Source organism: Somniosus microcephalus, chromosome 4 (genome assembly GCF_052327205.1).
Source record: "Somniosus microcephalus isolate GS21.2 chromosome 4, FLI_Smic_1.0, whole genome shotgun sequence".
In the NCBI taxonomy this organism is placed as follows: domain Eukaryota; kingdom Metazoa; phylum Chordata; class Chondrichthyes; order Squaliformes; family Somniosidae; genus Somniosus; species Somniosus microcephalus.
Window position 1 is genome coordinate 217,901,806 of NC_140990.1, and position 16,477 is coordinate 217,918,282.

Consider the following 16,477-nt stretch of genomic DNA (forward strand, 5'->3'; position numbering starts at 1 on the left):
GCGAACCAGCAGCCTCAGGTCAGCTTCAGTAAAGCGCTGCGCTCTTTCCCGGGCCTTCTGCATCGTCCTGGTCGCTAAATAGGTGCAGCAGCAGTGCTCAGGCCTAGCTGGAGGGCTGCAGTGTCCAGGGCGTGGCAGCCAAACAACTCGACCCTTCCCCCTTTAAGAGATGGCTGGCGCCAGCGGGTCTGCCGTCAATCAAGAAATGACCGCACCTGCGCTGCGCCCGGCCTCGGCGGTATCGCTCAGCACCGCCGGCTTAGCGCCTAAAGATAGTCGTGCATCGCCAGTTTTAGCGCTGCAGCAACCTCTTAGGGCGATGCTACTGAATATCGGTGAAGTGGCCTCGACTTTGCGCCGGGCGCAAACTTTCGCGGCCGCCCGACTTTACCGCCCCAAAAGTGGCTATACTGAATTTCTAGACCATACTTTCCAGTGGTTGAGGGGTCTTGAACAAGGGGATATAGACATAAGATTAAACATAGAACAGAGACCAGTAGATTTTTTTTACATAGAGGGTTGCAAGGCTGAGGAATGCACCCCCCAGAGCAGTGGCCATGTAAACACTTAAGAGTAGATTAAATAGGTGGTTAAAGGAAAGGGGATAAAAGGAAATGGGAATGCCATGGGTTCATGGGATTAGGGCTACTGCTTGTGTGGAGGATAAACACTAATATTGACTGATTGGGCCAAACAATCTGTTTCCATGTTGTAATTTCTATGTAGTTTCCTGGGATCTTTTACATCCACCTGAGAGGGCAGACAGGGCTTCAGTTTAACATCTCATCTGAAAAACAGCGCCTCTGACAGTGAAGCACTCCCTCAGTACTGCACTGGAGTGTCAGCTTAGATTTTGTGCTCAAGTACCTGGAGTGGGACTATGAACCCACAACCTTCTGACTCAGAGGTAAGAGTGTTTCCACTGAGCCATGGCTAACACTTTTAAGGAGTAATAGAAGCTTGGGTCAGTTTGGCAATTACCATGTTGGGTAGTGAAACCTTTTTAATTTTTGTTTTGCAGTTTAATTTTCATTGCATGTGAATATTCTTCTTCCAAAATGCCACTGTGTTTCATAATTGTTGTGATCTGCAAACATTATAAAAGCTGTTATTTTGTTGTGAAACTGGAATCTCCTTTTCAATTGATTACTGTTTTAAAAGATGTGGATGAATTTTATGAACGTCAGAAGTATTTTTCAAAGTTATTATGATTATAAAGGTATTTGTTATATATTTTCTACAACAAAATTGAAACAATGTTTTTTTAAATTGGGTTAGAAAAATGAGTTATTTACAAAATTCTGCACCTACAAAAGAAAATGGTAGTAACACAAGTGTAATGTGAAAGTTTAATATTTTATAATCTATCAATAAAGAAACAAGAAATAATGGGCATCAAATTGAGACTTATTTTATTAATGTAGGTTAGATGTTTTATTATTCCTTCAGCAAAAATATGATTAGAGAAACAGATTGCTGAATCAGGCTGCAACACCGTTTGTAATTGTCATCTTTTTGACAGTGAATGAAAGTGCTTTGTGGTGGTTAGTTCTGCATACAGATGAAACAATGAATCAATTGCTACAACTGAATAGTGATTGATTGGCCTAATAATTGTTGCATCTTTATTGCTAACAGTTCGGAATTGTTCCACAATGTTTCTGCCGTAGCTATGGAGCTGTATTTGCGCTGTGCATATGCCTATATTGTTACGCTTGTTATAGAAGTGCGATTTAACTGACAATGCAACATTTCAGATGGTTATACATATGAGAGAGTGGCAAAAATAGCAAGGGAAATCATTAGCAAGGATGCCACACTGTAAACTCCTGCAGGAATATATTAAAATATATTTTAATCTCTCACATACCAGTAACATTGATGTTGGTTGTAGGAACGTGGGTTCCTAACTAAAAGACTGAGTTCTACTCAGGCGATCAAACAAAACGAACTTTAATGAAACAAACAGGTTTTAACAAGAAACTGCAGGATAACATCAAATGTAGGTCTGCTCTCTTTGGAGGCTCCACGAGGACTGCCCCTGCAGTCCCGTGGCTGACATCATGACGCCATCACGTTTTCCCGTCAGTGGGGAATCATGTGATGAACGGCGTGACATCATCACGTTTTAGCCGCGCTGTTAAAGTAACCACGCTCTGTACAGTTAAACAGCATAAATAAAGATACAGACTCAGGCTGTAGCTAACATGTTGTTAAAGGAATTATATACAAACGATCTGAGTCCTTTGCTGGCTCCGCCACATGCGCCCCCCCAGAATTGTCTTTAACAGCAAAAGTGAGGCGTCGAGGAGGCCTGACAAGTCTGTCCGAGCGACTTCGGTAACCCTGCAGAGGAAGCTGATGGACGGTGGTCGAGCTGGCGGGCGGTTGTGGTTGAGCTGGCGCGGCGAGTGTGGTCGAGCTGGCGGGCGGCTGTGGTTGATCTGGCACGGCGGCTGCGGGCGGTCAGCCACGTTTCGGCGGCTGAGCGATGACGACTGGGTGGTCCAGGTCCAAGTGAGCAGGCTTCAACCGGTCCACTGAAATGTGATCCGGCTTTCCTCCGATGTCGACCGAAAAGGATTTGTCTCCTGATTCGATGATGCGGAAAGGACCAGTGTAAGGGGGCTTTAGCGGATCCCGGTGAGCGTCATGGCGGATAAATACATACTCGGCGTTCTTCAGCTCCGCTGGCACGTGGGAGCTCTGTAGGCCGTGATTTGATGTAGGCACCGGAGCGAAGCATCTGGCCGCTTCCTGGTGGCTGACAAGTAGCTGGGAGGTGGACCACGGCTCTGTGGGAGAAGGGAGGAAATCCCCTGGTACTCGGAGCGGCTGGCCATAAACGAGTTCTGCCGAGGACGATTGCAGGTCTTCTTTGGGCGCCGTACGAAGACCCAAAAGGACCCATGGAAGTCTGTCCACCCATCCCGCACCTTGAAGACTGGCCTGTAAGGCGGCTTTAAGCGACCTGTGGAATCGCTCGCACAGGCCATTCGCCTGTGGATGATAGGCGGTGGTGCAATGAAGTTTGGTGCCGAGCCCCTGAGCTACAGCGTTCCAGAGCTCCGAGGAAAATTGTGGCCCACGATCGGAGGAGATGTCCGCCGGTACCCCGAAACGAGCAACCCAACAGGAGATGAAAGCTCTCGCGATGTCTGCCGAAGTGGTGGAAACCAAAGGAATTGCCTCTGGCCACCTAGTGGTGCGGTCCACCATGGCGAGGAGATGCGTATAACCATGGGAAGGCGGAAGTGGCCCCACAAGGTCCACATGCACGTGGCCGAAACGATGCTCCGGAACAGCGAACGTAGCCACCGGAGCTTTTACATGACGTTGGACCTTGGCCTTCTGGCAGACCACGCAGGTGTTGGCCCAGTCACGGACATCGAGGTGCATACCCTTCCAGACGAACTTCGCCGACATCAGCCATTACGAAGCCTTCATACCAGGGTGCGACAACCTGTGTATGGCGTCAAATACCTTCCAGTGCCATGCGACTGGGACGATAGGTCGGGGAACGCCCATGGAGACGTCGCAAAGAAGCGTGGTGCCTGTGGCCTGGAAACTGATGTCGGTCGCTTGGAAACTAGAGGGGACGGTTCTGTATGATTGGACCCCTGGGTCCGAGGCCTGATCCGCAGCCATGAGGGCGTAGTCAATCCCAAGGTGAACCGCATGGACCGTCGCGCGGGAGAGGCAATCCGCTACCAGGTTGTCTTTACCAGACACATGTTGAATGTCCGTGGTAAATTCAGAAATAAACGTCAGGTGACGTTGTTGACGAGCTGACCACGGTTCGGCGGTCTTGGCCATGGCGAATGTTAGAGGCTTGTGGTCGACAAAAGCCGTGAAGGGACGTCCTTCTAATAAGAACCGAAAATGGCGAATGGCTAGAAAAAGGGCCAACAACTCCCGATCGAAGGTGCTGTATTTTCTTTCATTTCTCCGTAGTTGACAGCTGAAAAACGCCAGCGGTTGCCACGTGCCGTTCACCCACTGCTCCTGCACTGCGCCGATGGCGTAGTCTGACGCGTCTGTGGTAAGGGTGATGGTGGCACCTGGAAGCAGGTGCGCCAGCATGGTTGCGTTGGCCAAAGCGCTCTTGGTGTTGACGAACGCCTGGTCCATCTCGGCCGTCCAGCTGATTGGATCCTTACCGGACTTGCCCTTGAGGGCCCCGTACAAAGGCTGCATAAGCTGAGCTGCCTTAGTGATGAATCGGTGATAGAAATTGACCATCCCCAGGAACTCTTGCAGGGCCTTGACGGTTGGCGGGTGCGGGAAAGAGGTAACAGCTTCCACCTTCGTCAGTAAGGGGATGGCGCCGTCTGATGTTATGCGGTGTCCCAAGAAATCGATCCGCTGCAGGCCGAACTGGCACTTGGCTGGGTTGATGATCAAACCGTGCTGACTGAGGCGTGTAAGGAGGGTACGCAAATGGCAGATGTGCTCTTCCTTGCTGGCGATGAGAATGTCGTCGAGGTAGACGAAGATGAAGTTTAGGTCTCGGAGCATGGAGTCCATTAAGCGCTGGAAAGCCTGTGCCGTGTTCTTCAAGCCAAACGGCATCCGCAGGAACTCAAAAAGGCCAAAAGGGGTGATGACTGCGGTTTTCGGGACGTCTTGCAGGTGCACGGGAACCTGGTGATACCCCCGGACGAGGTCGACTTTAGAAAAGATAGAATTTCCCGCCAAATGGGCCGAGAAATCCTGAATATGCGGGATCGGGTACCGATCAGGAGTAGTGGCGTCGATCAGGCATCGGTAGTCACCGCATGGCCACCAGCCGCCGCCCGGTTTCGGAGCAATGTGGAGAGGCGAAGACCAGGGACTATTCGACCAGCGAATAATCCCCAGCCGCTCCATCGTGTCGAACTCTGCTTTCGCAGCCACGAGCTTGCCGGGTTCAAGCCTTCTAGCCCGTGCATAAACCGGGGAGCCAGTAGTGGTGATATGATGTTCAACACCATGCTTCGTGGCCGAGGAGGAGAAAGTGGGCCTGGTCAGCTCCGGGAACTCTCCAAGGAGCCGAGTGAAGTCATCCGGAGATGGGAACACGCAGGCGATAGAGCGCGCCATGGTGGTACCGTGGTGGCACAGAATCGAGTGGAAGGTGGCTGTGTTAATCAACCGACGGTGCCGGACATTGACAAGGAGGCCGTTGGCACACAGAAAATCTGCCCCTAGGATGGCCTGCGAGACTGTGGCCGTGACGAATTCCCAATGGAAGCACTGACCGCCGAAATGCTGCGCCATTAGCCGCCACGAGGGAAAAACTGTGGTCCCCAGCTTACATATCGAGATTCGATGCAGGTAGGATGCTACACTGCGCCCTGGTGTCACAAAGGAAACGTCGACCCGATAGGGAATCTGTGATGTAAAGAAGTTTCCCCAAAGATCCGATGGCCATCGCAGCCGCGGAGCGCCCGGTAGACCCGGTCCTCCTTCGCCAGGAACGCTGCAGGAGCTTTGTTTTGTTTTTGGGCGAAAAACTGCAGGGAGAGCGGCAGTGTCATGCTTTCGCGCCAAAACGGGCGTGGTAGGAGCACCAGCCTGCTGCAAGAGGAGCTGGAGCCGCGTGGGGGGGGACGGGCGCCTCGTGGCCGCGCAGCACTGCTGGGTTACTGTGAAAATCTTATCTGCTTCAGCAGCAAGCTCGGCGCAGTCTGTGACCTCGGACCTGGCTAGGGCAGCCTGCACCTGCTCCGGCAGCTGGCAAAGGAATAGCTCCCGGAAGAGGAAGCATTCTGGTTCAGCACCTAAGAGCGTGAGCATTTGGCTCATGAGCTCGGACGGTTTGGAGTCCCCGAGGCCGGGCATAGCGAGGAGCCGGTGAGCGCGTTCTGACTTCGAGAGCCCGAAGACTTGTAGCAACCGCGCCTTTAACGTATCATACTTGCGGTCAGTAGGAGGACTACCAAGCAGGCTGACGAACTGCGAGGCAGTGGCGCTATCGAGGGCGGAGACCACGTAGTAATAACGGGTCTGATCCGCGACGATGTTCCTGATGGCGAACTGGGCTTCAGCCTGGATAAACCACGCGGTTGGTTGTTGCTCCCAGAACTGTGGCAGTTTCAGAGTCACGGTGTTCGTTTCCATGCTGAAGATCTTCTGCGAAAACCGTTCACGAAAGTCGGGGTCACCAATGTAGGAACGTGGGTTCCTAACTAAAAGACTGAGTTCTACTCAGGCGATCAAACAAAACGTACTTTAATGAAACAAACAGGTTTTAACAAGAAACTGCAGGACAACATCGAATGTAGGTCTGACTCTGCAGTCCCGTGGCTGACGTCATGACGTCATCACGTTTTCCCGCCAGTGGGGAATCACGTGATGAACGGCGTGACGTCATCACATTTTAGCCGTGCTGTTAAAGTAACCACGCTCTGTACAGTTAAACAGCACAAATAAAGATACAGACTCAGGCTGTAGCTAACATGTTGTTAAAGGAATTATATACAAACGATCTGAGTCCTTTGGTGGCTCTGCCACAATGTATAATTTCCTTCAGATGAACTAATGCACCTATTTCAGAAATGTGCATCTCACATATACAATTGTATTTGCAGCAGTTGTTTACATATATGTATCTTTTAGATAGATGTAAATCATGCACATATGTGCTTTTATCTGTTTTCACATAAGTGGATGTAATTTATTGTAACCCCCAATCACACTTCCTCAGAAATTTTGGCTGGCTAACAAATAATAAATATAGGCACTGACTGTTATTTTCTGGTGAAATAGTTATCACTCAATAAACATCCAGTGATTACAGCAGACATTTAGCGAGGTTATCAATCATGGTTCATCCGATACATGGAACCTGTCTGTTGTGGCACTTGGCATGGCAAAAGAACCAGAGGAAAAATGGAACAAAGTTGTCCTCATCAATCCTACATTATTAAATACTATAAAACAGAGTAGATATATGGGGGAGGTACTGGCTAAAACAGATTAATGTTGCTTTTTAGGGAATCACAATTGAACCTCTTACTTCTGAGGCAGCACATTAGACATTAGTGTTCGCTTCCAATTAAAAACATAAACCATATTCTGTCTTTAAAATAGTGTAGGAAAGTAGCGTGCAATACTCAGTAGATAAAAATACAGGTCATTTTGGCGTCATTTGTGTTAACCCTAAGAATAGCATAATGGTTTGGTGGAATACAAGGACAGATTACTTTGATTATAACACAGTCCTCAGGAAGCATTTTCTGCATTATACCGTGTGACCTACAATAACCCAAACTTTTGGAAGGTCAGAGCCAAGAGAGCATTGTAACTGAGATAATGCTGTAATTGATAAGGTTCAGGTGTTTTTTTAATTAATTCATGTGATGTGGATGTCGCCGGCAAGGCCATCATTTATTGCTCATCCCTAAATGTCCTCAAGAAGGTGGTGGTGAGCTGCCTTCTTGAATAAGTGGCTTGCTAGGCCATTTCAGAGGGTAGTTAAGAGTCAACCACATTGCTGTGGGTCTGGAGTCCCATATAGGCCAGGACTGCAGATTTCCTTCCCTAAAGGACATTAGTGAACCAGATGGGTTTTTACGACAATCCAGTAGTTTCATGGTCACCATTACTGATACTAGCTTTTGATTCCAGATTTATTTCACCAATTGAATTTGAATTTTCCAGCTGCTGTGGTGGGATTTGTACTCATGTCTCCATATCATTAGTCTAGGGCTCTGGATTACTAGTCCAGTAACATAACCACTACACTATTGTACCCCTATACACATAACAGGTATTACAAGTAATAATTTATTGTAAGTCTGCCATGGTAACATCAGAGAATAGTTATAATCTACACTAAAACTAAAATGCTCCTGAAAATAACAAAAATACTGAAAAGTTTCTAAGAACAGTAGTTTTTTTTAACAATTTCTTGTGTCATTTTCCACATTCAGTTTGATCAATATAAGTTTTGTTTTATATAAATGTTGGCAGCAGAGTTGGGATACACTCTTCAGAGGCCAACCAGTGCCTGTAACTACATTGTAATAGTGAGAAATTTTGGCATAGTAATTTACAATGGTAAATGTTGACAGAAAAGCATGATCAAAAATCATGACAACAGGAAACAAGCTTTGTGGACAGGAAGTGGGTGTACTAAACAAGATTTTTAGAATAAAATGCGTGTGTAGTTACACATGGGAAGTTAAGGACAAGTTCAGTTTTCAGGTGAAGCAGGCTTAGAGGGCTGAGGAATTGTTGGATCAGTGAATGTTGATATAATTCAGTCCCCATTTTAAAGTCATATGTTCAGCCCTTATTCTATATTTCCATTATAAATTCTTATGTCCACAGTCATAATGGATGCTACCCATGTAAACTTGTCATGCTGAAGTTACACCCTCAGGAAGTATGCCAGAGCTAAGCTTTTATATATACCCACATATTGGGGAGTCAGTTAAAGGATGCACCCTGCAATTCAGAGAAGGCTAAACTGCTCAAGCTTTGCTCTCATGGTTTTAAGATTCATCCAATTCCTTTGATTGAGTTAAAACCTTTTAATGCTCTCCAGGGTTATCTACACCATATATGTATTCCATCATCATTCACAAGACAAGCAATATTTGATGTTCCATGATTTGTTTATTTTTACAGTCTCGAACCATTGGTGGAGCTGGAAAGTCAACTGATGAGATTGTTTTTGAGGTGTCAACTGATATCCTCAATAGGGTGCCTGCAGACTTTGATATTGAGGCTGCTATGAGGAAGTACCCAACTACGTACAACCAGAGCATGAACACTGTGCTGGTACAAGAGATGGGTCGTTTTAATAACCTGCTAAGAACAATTAGGGAGTCCTGCATCAACATACAGAAAGCTATTAAGGTTAGTGTTCATGGTCATAAGCAATGGGTTATAAACTCTAAATTTACAATGGGCTTACATCTATACAACACAAAATTGTCTTGTACCAGGCCAAAGATTTTCTGTCTGGTATTTCCCATGTGGTAGAATTACTAAATTTTACTAATTGAAATGATTCAAAAGGCAGTTTTTTTTTTAAATGACAGTAGCAGCATAGTTTCATTCTGGTCCTGCCCTTGAGGAGATAGATTTGAGTGAGTGAGGAAAGTGGAGAAGCTGACACAGCCGATGTTTTCCGAGGGACTTGGCTCCGCCTCACATGGATTCCAGCTTAAATTCCAACCTACCTATTTCAGATCCACCCATGATTGAGCTATCGCTGTGATATTCAGTGTTACACTAACCACTGCACTTTCCAGTTCATGAGATCCACCCTCTCCACCATGCACGGCCACATGCATGTTCTCAACCTTCCTCTTCAGCAGCACCAACCCACTTTATCTCACAGCTGTCCTGGTCTCACTTCAATTTTATTCTTTGTCTCATCAACTACTTAAACAGAAAACTTATTTTCTTCCTTTCAGGTGGCAGTGTCTGCAAGCTTCAATGACTCTTAGATGCCAACGCCTCTCCTGATCTCTCTTCCCCTTCACTTTCTCCTGACCCTATCCCTCCTTCCAATTTCACTCCTCGTCATATTTTCACTATCACCTCTGACCTTCCCCTATCTGACCCCAAGCGATCAGTCCTCAGCAAAGGCCTCAGCTTCATCCCCTTACGCCCACATCTCAATGAATTTCAAGCTCGACTGATGCTGAGCTCTTCATCCTTCGCCTTCACCGCCATGCCTACTTTTCTTGGGCTGGAGTCTTTCCCTCGCACATTGGACCTTTCCTCCTGTTTCACAACTACTGCTCCACCTAGACCCCCTCCATCAGGCCTCTTACCCTCTGTTGATCTTTTCATTGAGAGCTGCTGGCAGGACATTGGCCGTTTCAGTTTCTCCACCTCACTCACTCAAATCTATCTCCCTCTGAACTTGCAGGACTACGTTCTCCCAGGTCCAACTCTGACATCATTATCAAATCTGCTGACGAGGGAGGCACTGTTGTTGTTTTAACCTTTTTTTGTTCCAATAAGATTTCTCTAGTCTCTCATAACTAAACTTTCCAACTGATAGTATCATCTTAGTGAATCTCTTTTGCACCCTCACTGTGGCCTTGATATACTTCTTAAAAGTATGGGACCCAAAACTGGACAAAATATTTTGTATATATATTGTCCTAATTTTCCTTCCAAAAAATGTACTATCTCAGGAGGAGATGTTCCAAGTACAGGCTAGGTACATTCCAATAAGAGGGAAGGGTAAGGGAACCAAAGCAAGGGCTCCTTGGATGACGAGGGAGATAGAGAAGATGATGAAACAAAAAAAAAAGAGGGTGTATGATGCATGTCAGGTGAATTCTTCAAGGGAGAACCAGACCAACTACATAAGCTGAGAGGGGAAGTGAAGTTGAAAATAAGATTGGCAAAGAGAGAATATGAGAGTAGAATGGCGGTTAACATAAAAGGGAACCCAAAAATCTTCTACCGGCATGTAAACAGTAAGCGGGTAGTAAGAGGCGGGGTGGGGACTATTAGGGACAAAGAAGGTGATATATGCTTAGCGGTGCAGGCCAAGGCTAGAATGAGTACTTTGTATCGGTGTTTACTAAGGAGGTGGATGCTGCTAAAATATCAGTAGAAGTGGAAAAGATAGAAGCAATGGAAGGGGTGAAAATTGATCGACATGATGTACTCGAAAGGCTGGGTATGCTTAGAGTGGATAAGTCGCCTGGTCCAGATGGCTTGCATCCCAGGTTGCTAAGGGAATTGGGGGAGGAGATAGCGGAAGGGCTTGCCATAATTTTCCAATCTTTGCTAGACGCAGGGGAGGTGCCTGAGGATTGGAAAGTGGCAAATGTGACACCATTGTTCAAGGGTGCAAGGACAATCTTAGTAACTACAGGCCAGACAGTTTAACATCAGTGGTGGGTAAAGTTTTAGAAACAATAATCAAGGAAAAAATTAACGGGCACTTGGAGAGATTTAAGCTAATTAAGGAGAGCCAACAAGGATTTGTAAAAGGCAGACTAATTTTGACTAATCTAATTGAATTTTTTGATGAAGTAACAGGGAAGATTGATGAAGGGAATGCAATGGATGTTGTCTGCATGAATTTTAGAAAGGCATTTTACAAAGTACCACATAGAAGGCTGGTTAACAAAATTGAGGCTCATGGAATAGGTGGGTCAGTGACAGCTTGGATAAGGAATTGGCTTAAGGATAGAAAACAGCGAGTTGTGGTAAATGGCTGTTTTTCAGACTGGAGGATGGTAGATAGTGGTGTTCCCCAAGGGTCAGTGCTGGGGCCACTGCTTTCTTTGATATATATATATATAAATGACCTGGATATTGGAATACAGAGTAGAATTTCTAAATTTGCCGATGACACCAAACTTAGGGGTGTGGCAAACAGTGAGGATGATACCAATTGACTGCAACAGGACATAGAAAGGCTAGCAGAATGGGCAGGCAAGTGGCAGATGGAATTTAATAACCTGAAGTGTGAGGTGATGCATTTTGGCAGAAGGAACAGGGAGAGGCAATATACACTTAATGGCACAGTTTTAAAGAGTATGTAGGGACAGAGGGACCTGGGAGCTAATGTGCATAGGTCCCTGAAGGTGGCAGGACATATTGAGAGAGTGGTTAGCAAAGCATATGGGATCTTGGGCTTCATAAATAGAAGTATTGAGTACAAAAGTAGAGAAGTTATGCTGAACCTTTATAAAGCGCTGGTTAGGCCACAACTGCAGCATTGCATCCAGTTCTGGTCACCATACTTTAGGAAGGATGTGAAGACTCTTGAGAGGTGCAGAGGTGGTTTACCAGAATGGTTTCAGGGATGGGGGATCTTAACTACAAGGACAGGTTGGAGAAGCTGGATTTGTTTTCATTAGAGCAAAGGAGGTTGAGGGGTGATTTGATAGAAGTGTACAGGATTATGCCGGGTTTGGATAGGCTAGACGGGGAAAGGCTGTTCCCACTAGTTGATGGTACAAGGACTAGGGGACATAGATTTAAGGTATTGGGCAAGAGATACAGAGGGCATGTGAGGGAAAACTTTTTTACACAGCGAGTGGTGAGGACCTGGAACTCGCTGCCGACGGAAGTGGTGGAAACGGAGACACTCAATATTTCCAAGGGGAGACTGGATATGCACTTGAGGGAGATAAACTTGCAGGGCCACGGGTATAGAGCAGGGAATGGGACTGACTGATTGCTCCACAGAGAGCCGGCACGGACTCGATGGACCGAATGGCCTCCTTCTGTGACGTTATGACTCTGTGACTCATGTTTCTCTGCACTGAATTTCATCTGACACCTATCTGGCCAATTTACTAATCTGTCTATATCCTACTGAGGTCACTTGCATTCTTTTTCATAGTTTGCCATGCGCCCTATTTTGTGTTGTGTTCAAATTTTGATATTGTGCCAGATCATTTACATATATTGAGAAGAGTAATGGTCTCAACACTGGCCATTAGGGGACACCATTATTTCTATCCTTGCCCTCTTTAAAAAAAACAACCATTAACCACTAACCACTAACCACCAATGCTCTCTTTGCCAGGGCCAACAACTATATTACTTTCCCACTGGATGACAGCAGTCAGAATCAAAGGGCTCTGGGATTTGCTGCAGTTGCTGGCTTCCCTCATGTATGGGGGTGGGGGGTTGGGGTGCGCCGTAGACTGCAAACATGGAATAACAGAAAAGGATTTAATTCTATCAATGCTCAGCTGACCAGTGCCATAGAAAAAAGCAGATCTGTGCCAGGTTTCCAGGCAGATGTCATGATTCCTTCATTCTGCGCCAGTCAACTATCCCCCCATTATTCCACCTGTCATGAAACAATAAAAGATAGCCCCTCCAAACATGCCTAATGACACTCTCCGTAACTCCAGCATGCCCACAGAGATGAGGTACAACCAGAGCCATGGGACCACCAGGATGATCATTGAGCACACAATTGGGCTCCTGAAGCAACGGTTTCAGGCTCTTGGTTTCAAATATATGGTTCCAAAAGTTTCAAATCAGCTACATACAGTACTTCCTTTCTAGAGCCACAGTGGTTAAAAGACAAAATTCACAAATATATGAAGGAAACCTCTGACTGTGGAAAACTGCAGTAAAGATCTGGAAAAAAGATTTCAACATTTAACAGCAGATCATTTTTTTTTTAGTTAGGTAATCTAAGCTTTACGTTGATCATTCAGTTTGACATTGAAGTCTTTTAATAGATTTTTAGTGAATTTGAACACTAGAAAATATATTTCCTAAATTTATTTCCTGTGCAACTCAAAAGGATTTTTTTAACGGATTTCTGACACGACATGATTAATGCTTTTGACAGCTATACGTATATTTCAGCAAAACTGATAATCTGATTTGCTGCCTAGAGAATTAGGTCACTTACATTTTGACTTTTGGGAACGTGCTGATGCTTGTCCTTTACAAATTCTATTCCTAGGCAAAATGGATATTCATGTAACTCTGCTTGTATGATATGCCTTTGCATATGTTAGACTGAAAAATAGTTTTTCATATATAACAGCAACATTGCATTTTTAAAATGTCTTGCTTATTGCTATTTTTTATTATTCAGGTAATAAGAAAGATAACAGTGTAAGATCGCTGCACAAAAATATATTGGCCCAGAAATTCGGGTCGGGGGCTTCCCGCGGGTGCAAGCCCCCGATCTACACTTACCTAGCGCGCCGGCAGTTGAGCTCTGGGCCTGCGTAGAATTCCTCTCCGGTGCCTGGCCCAGAGGCCAGCGCGCTGTGCTGGCGTGTCCCAGGGGCGTAGTTAGTGCGATGCGTCCCCTGGGATCACGTGAGCCATGGGCAGCCAATCGGAGGAAGGAAAAGCCCATTCATAAGATTGACAGAAAGACCTGTCAAAACGTATGAATGCTGAGGGCCCAAAACAGTAGTTAACCTTCAAATAATTTTTTTTTTAAATCACACTTTTTAAATAAACTATAAATTACATTAAATAACTATTTTAAACAATAACTTAAATTTTTGAAAAATATAATTTTATTAAAAAACGGGGCTAAAAATAAACTTACCTTGCTTTAAAGTATTTAAAAATAACAAACCTGTGGAAAAAATGTTTTAATTTTAATTAATTGACCACTTACCTTTTAAAATGCAGTCCTTACGCCTGGTTTTTACATTTCTAAAATCTAAAGACTTACCCTCACGGAAAAACCTGTAAAAAAAACATAAGTTCAAAGCGCACGCGCAGATTCCCGCACGCACACGTTCGACCTCTGAACCCCTTCGTTCAGAGGATCGGAAGTGCCGGTTTCCCGCGCATGCGTAGTGCATGCAAGGAACCGGCACTTCCATTGGGTCCACGTGTTAGTACCCCATGCGTACTCACGCGTTGGGACCCGAATTTCTGGGCCTATTATTTGTGTAACCCTTACTACATCACAGGAGATACAGACTGTCTGTCTTTCTGTCTGTCTGTCTCTCTGTCTATCTCTTTATCTATCTATAGAATCCACAGCATTTGGGGGGAATGAATTCCCAATCTCCACTACCCATTGCATTAAAAAGTGCTTCCTGATTTCACTCCTCACTGGCCTAGCTATAATAGCACAACTGTTGCCAAAAAGGTTCCTGAAAACATACAACAAAAAATCAAGAAGAATGGGGCAAAAAACTCTGGAAATGTTTCACTGACTCTTCTTACTGGGCCCTTTAAATGAGTTTCAGTATACGGCTAAATTCTTAGTAATTCTGGATACACATTTTATATGGGTGGATAGATCACTCAATGTAATCCAGGAAACTGGATGTACATTAAAATTATGCTGTTGCAGTTTTGTTTAAATATTACGATGGTGCTCCTGCATGTTTCAGATGGGAAGTTTCTGGCTGGAAATATGCATGGTGCAGAGATCTCTGTCCTGCTGTCCAATCGATAATGCCCACTGCATGCCCAAAATCAGTCATTACCTTGTGATACACCTGGCACTCCCAGGCAAAGTCTAGGCTACTGTGTCTTTAAAGAATGTGAAACTAACAAGAATTTCATTACCCATTGAAGGTATGGAAGAAGTCAAGGTCCCCTGATTCAGCCATTGCACAGTGAGAAATCTAGAGGCAATGAGCACTGGGGGCATGTGTTCTGAAAAAAGTTAATACATTCAGAATGAAATCATCTGCAAATTAATATTTAGGGTAGATGCCGAGTAGAATCTAGAACACAGTGGGAGAAAAGACATAGCTTTAAAGAACTCTTGAGTGAATGGGAAAACAAATCTTCAACTTGCATAGATTAACAACAATGGTCAATTAGGCAAGACAGTGGAGAACCAACACAAATGGAACCCTACCCCAGCAAGATATCAGTTTTTTCAGAAGGGGAGAGGAGGAGATGGGTAAAAATTGTCAAGGAAAAAACTGTTAAAAATTAGAGCACCTTGATAATCATTTCTGACCATTAGTTCTATTTATAACACAGCAAGTAGGCAGCACTGGTTAGCAGATAGTATCACTCTTGGATTAAAATAACTGGTTTACTATAGTGCGCATTCTGATATCAGAACATGAAAATGATTAGGTTTTCCACAGTATTTGGTAGACACAATACATAGTAGGCAAATAAGTACATTTCCTACCCTAATGTTCTATCTGTTTCACATTTTTAAATAAAAAATATGTTAATTGATCAGGATGACTTCAAACCCTCACCCTCTAGAGTTCCAATTTCATTCCATACAGCAAGTATTTGCATAATGTAAACAGTATAGTAAACTAGATGACGTGCACAACCTAATAACCTAGGTAATCCTGCCGTTGTACGAGGGAGTACTTCTGTGTAGAACTGAGTCACTGTGACTGTCTGTCGAACACCAGTTAAGTGGGTTCACAAGGTGAATTTGAGACTCGCTGGAAGAAACTGAAAAAAAATCAAACATAAAATATCCTTTCATATCAAAATCAGGTTACCCCTGGAAGCAAGATGTCCTGTATCCCATTATATAAAAACAGTGCAGTGACTTTTCATGGCTTGTAAAGTTTTGTACCTCCCAATCTACAGAGCTCTCCATAGCAACAGGCTCCAGCCTTTCAAATGCACAATGAGGTTTGGCTCTAGCCTTCTATCAAATCTGACACGTGAGCCACATTGTATAGTCAAAGAACTCGGCCAAGTTACTAATCACAATGAATCACAGAGAAAAAGAGAATGGTGCATCTTGAAGTCAAGATTATTCATAATATACTTAGCCCTCTAATACACTACCCACAAATAGGGTTAACATTGTCTGGTTTGTCTGGCAGGATTACCTAGGTTATTGGGTTGTGCACATCATTTGTTACTGGACTGTATTGTAGTTAAAAGGGGTAGAATATGGCCTCATTTTATGCATCCTTCCACTGGGAGGAAACCTGCATTAGATAATTAATTGTATTCAACTTTTTCCCCCATGAATAACTGTTTAAGACAGCGCAAGACACTTACAGATGAGGAAAGCTATTTGGCCAATCCATCAAGTACAACCCAACACTCTGCCACATTGCCGCTT

The 16,477-nt window shown here is 44.8% G+C and overlaps 1 protein-coding gene across 2 annotated transcripts in view; it reads left to right on the plus strand.

The window, feature by feature from the left end:
* The window catches only part of dnah7 (dynein, axonemal, heavy chain 7), an 816,199-nt gene that overhangs the window by 705,097 nt on the left and 94,625 nt on the right, over nucleotides 1–16,477 (plus strand). For both annotated transcript variants that reach the window (XM_085985836.1, XM_085985837.1), the window contains exon 60: nucleotides 8,617–8,847. In XM_085985836.1, the coding sequence (XP_085841962.1) occupies nucleotides 8,617–8,847 (231 nt within the window). The remainder of the gene's footprint in view (nucleotides 1–8,616; nucleotides 8,848–16,477) is intronic.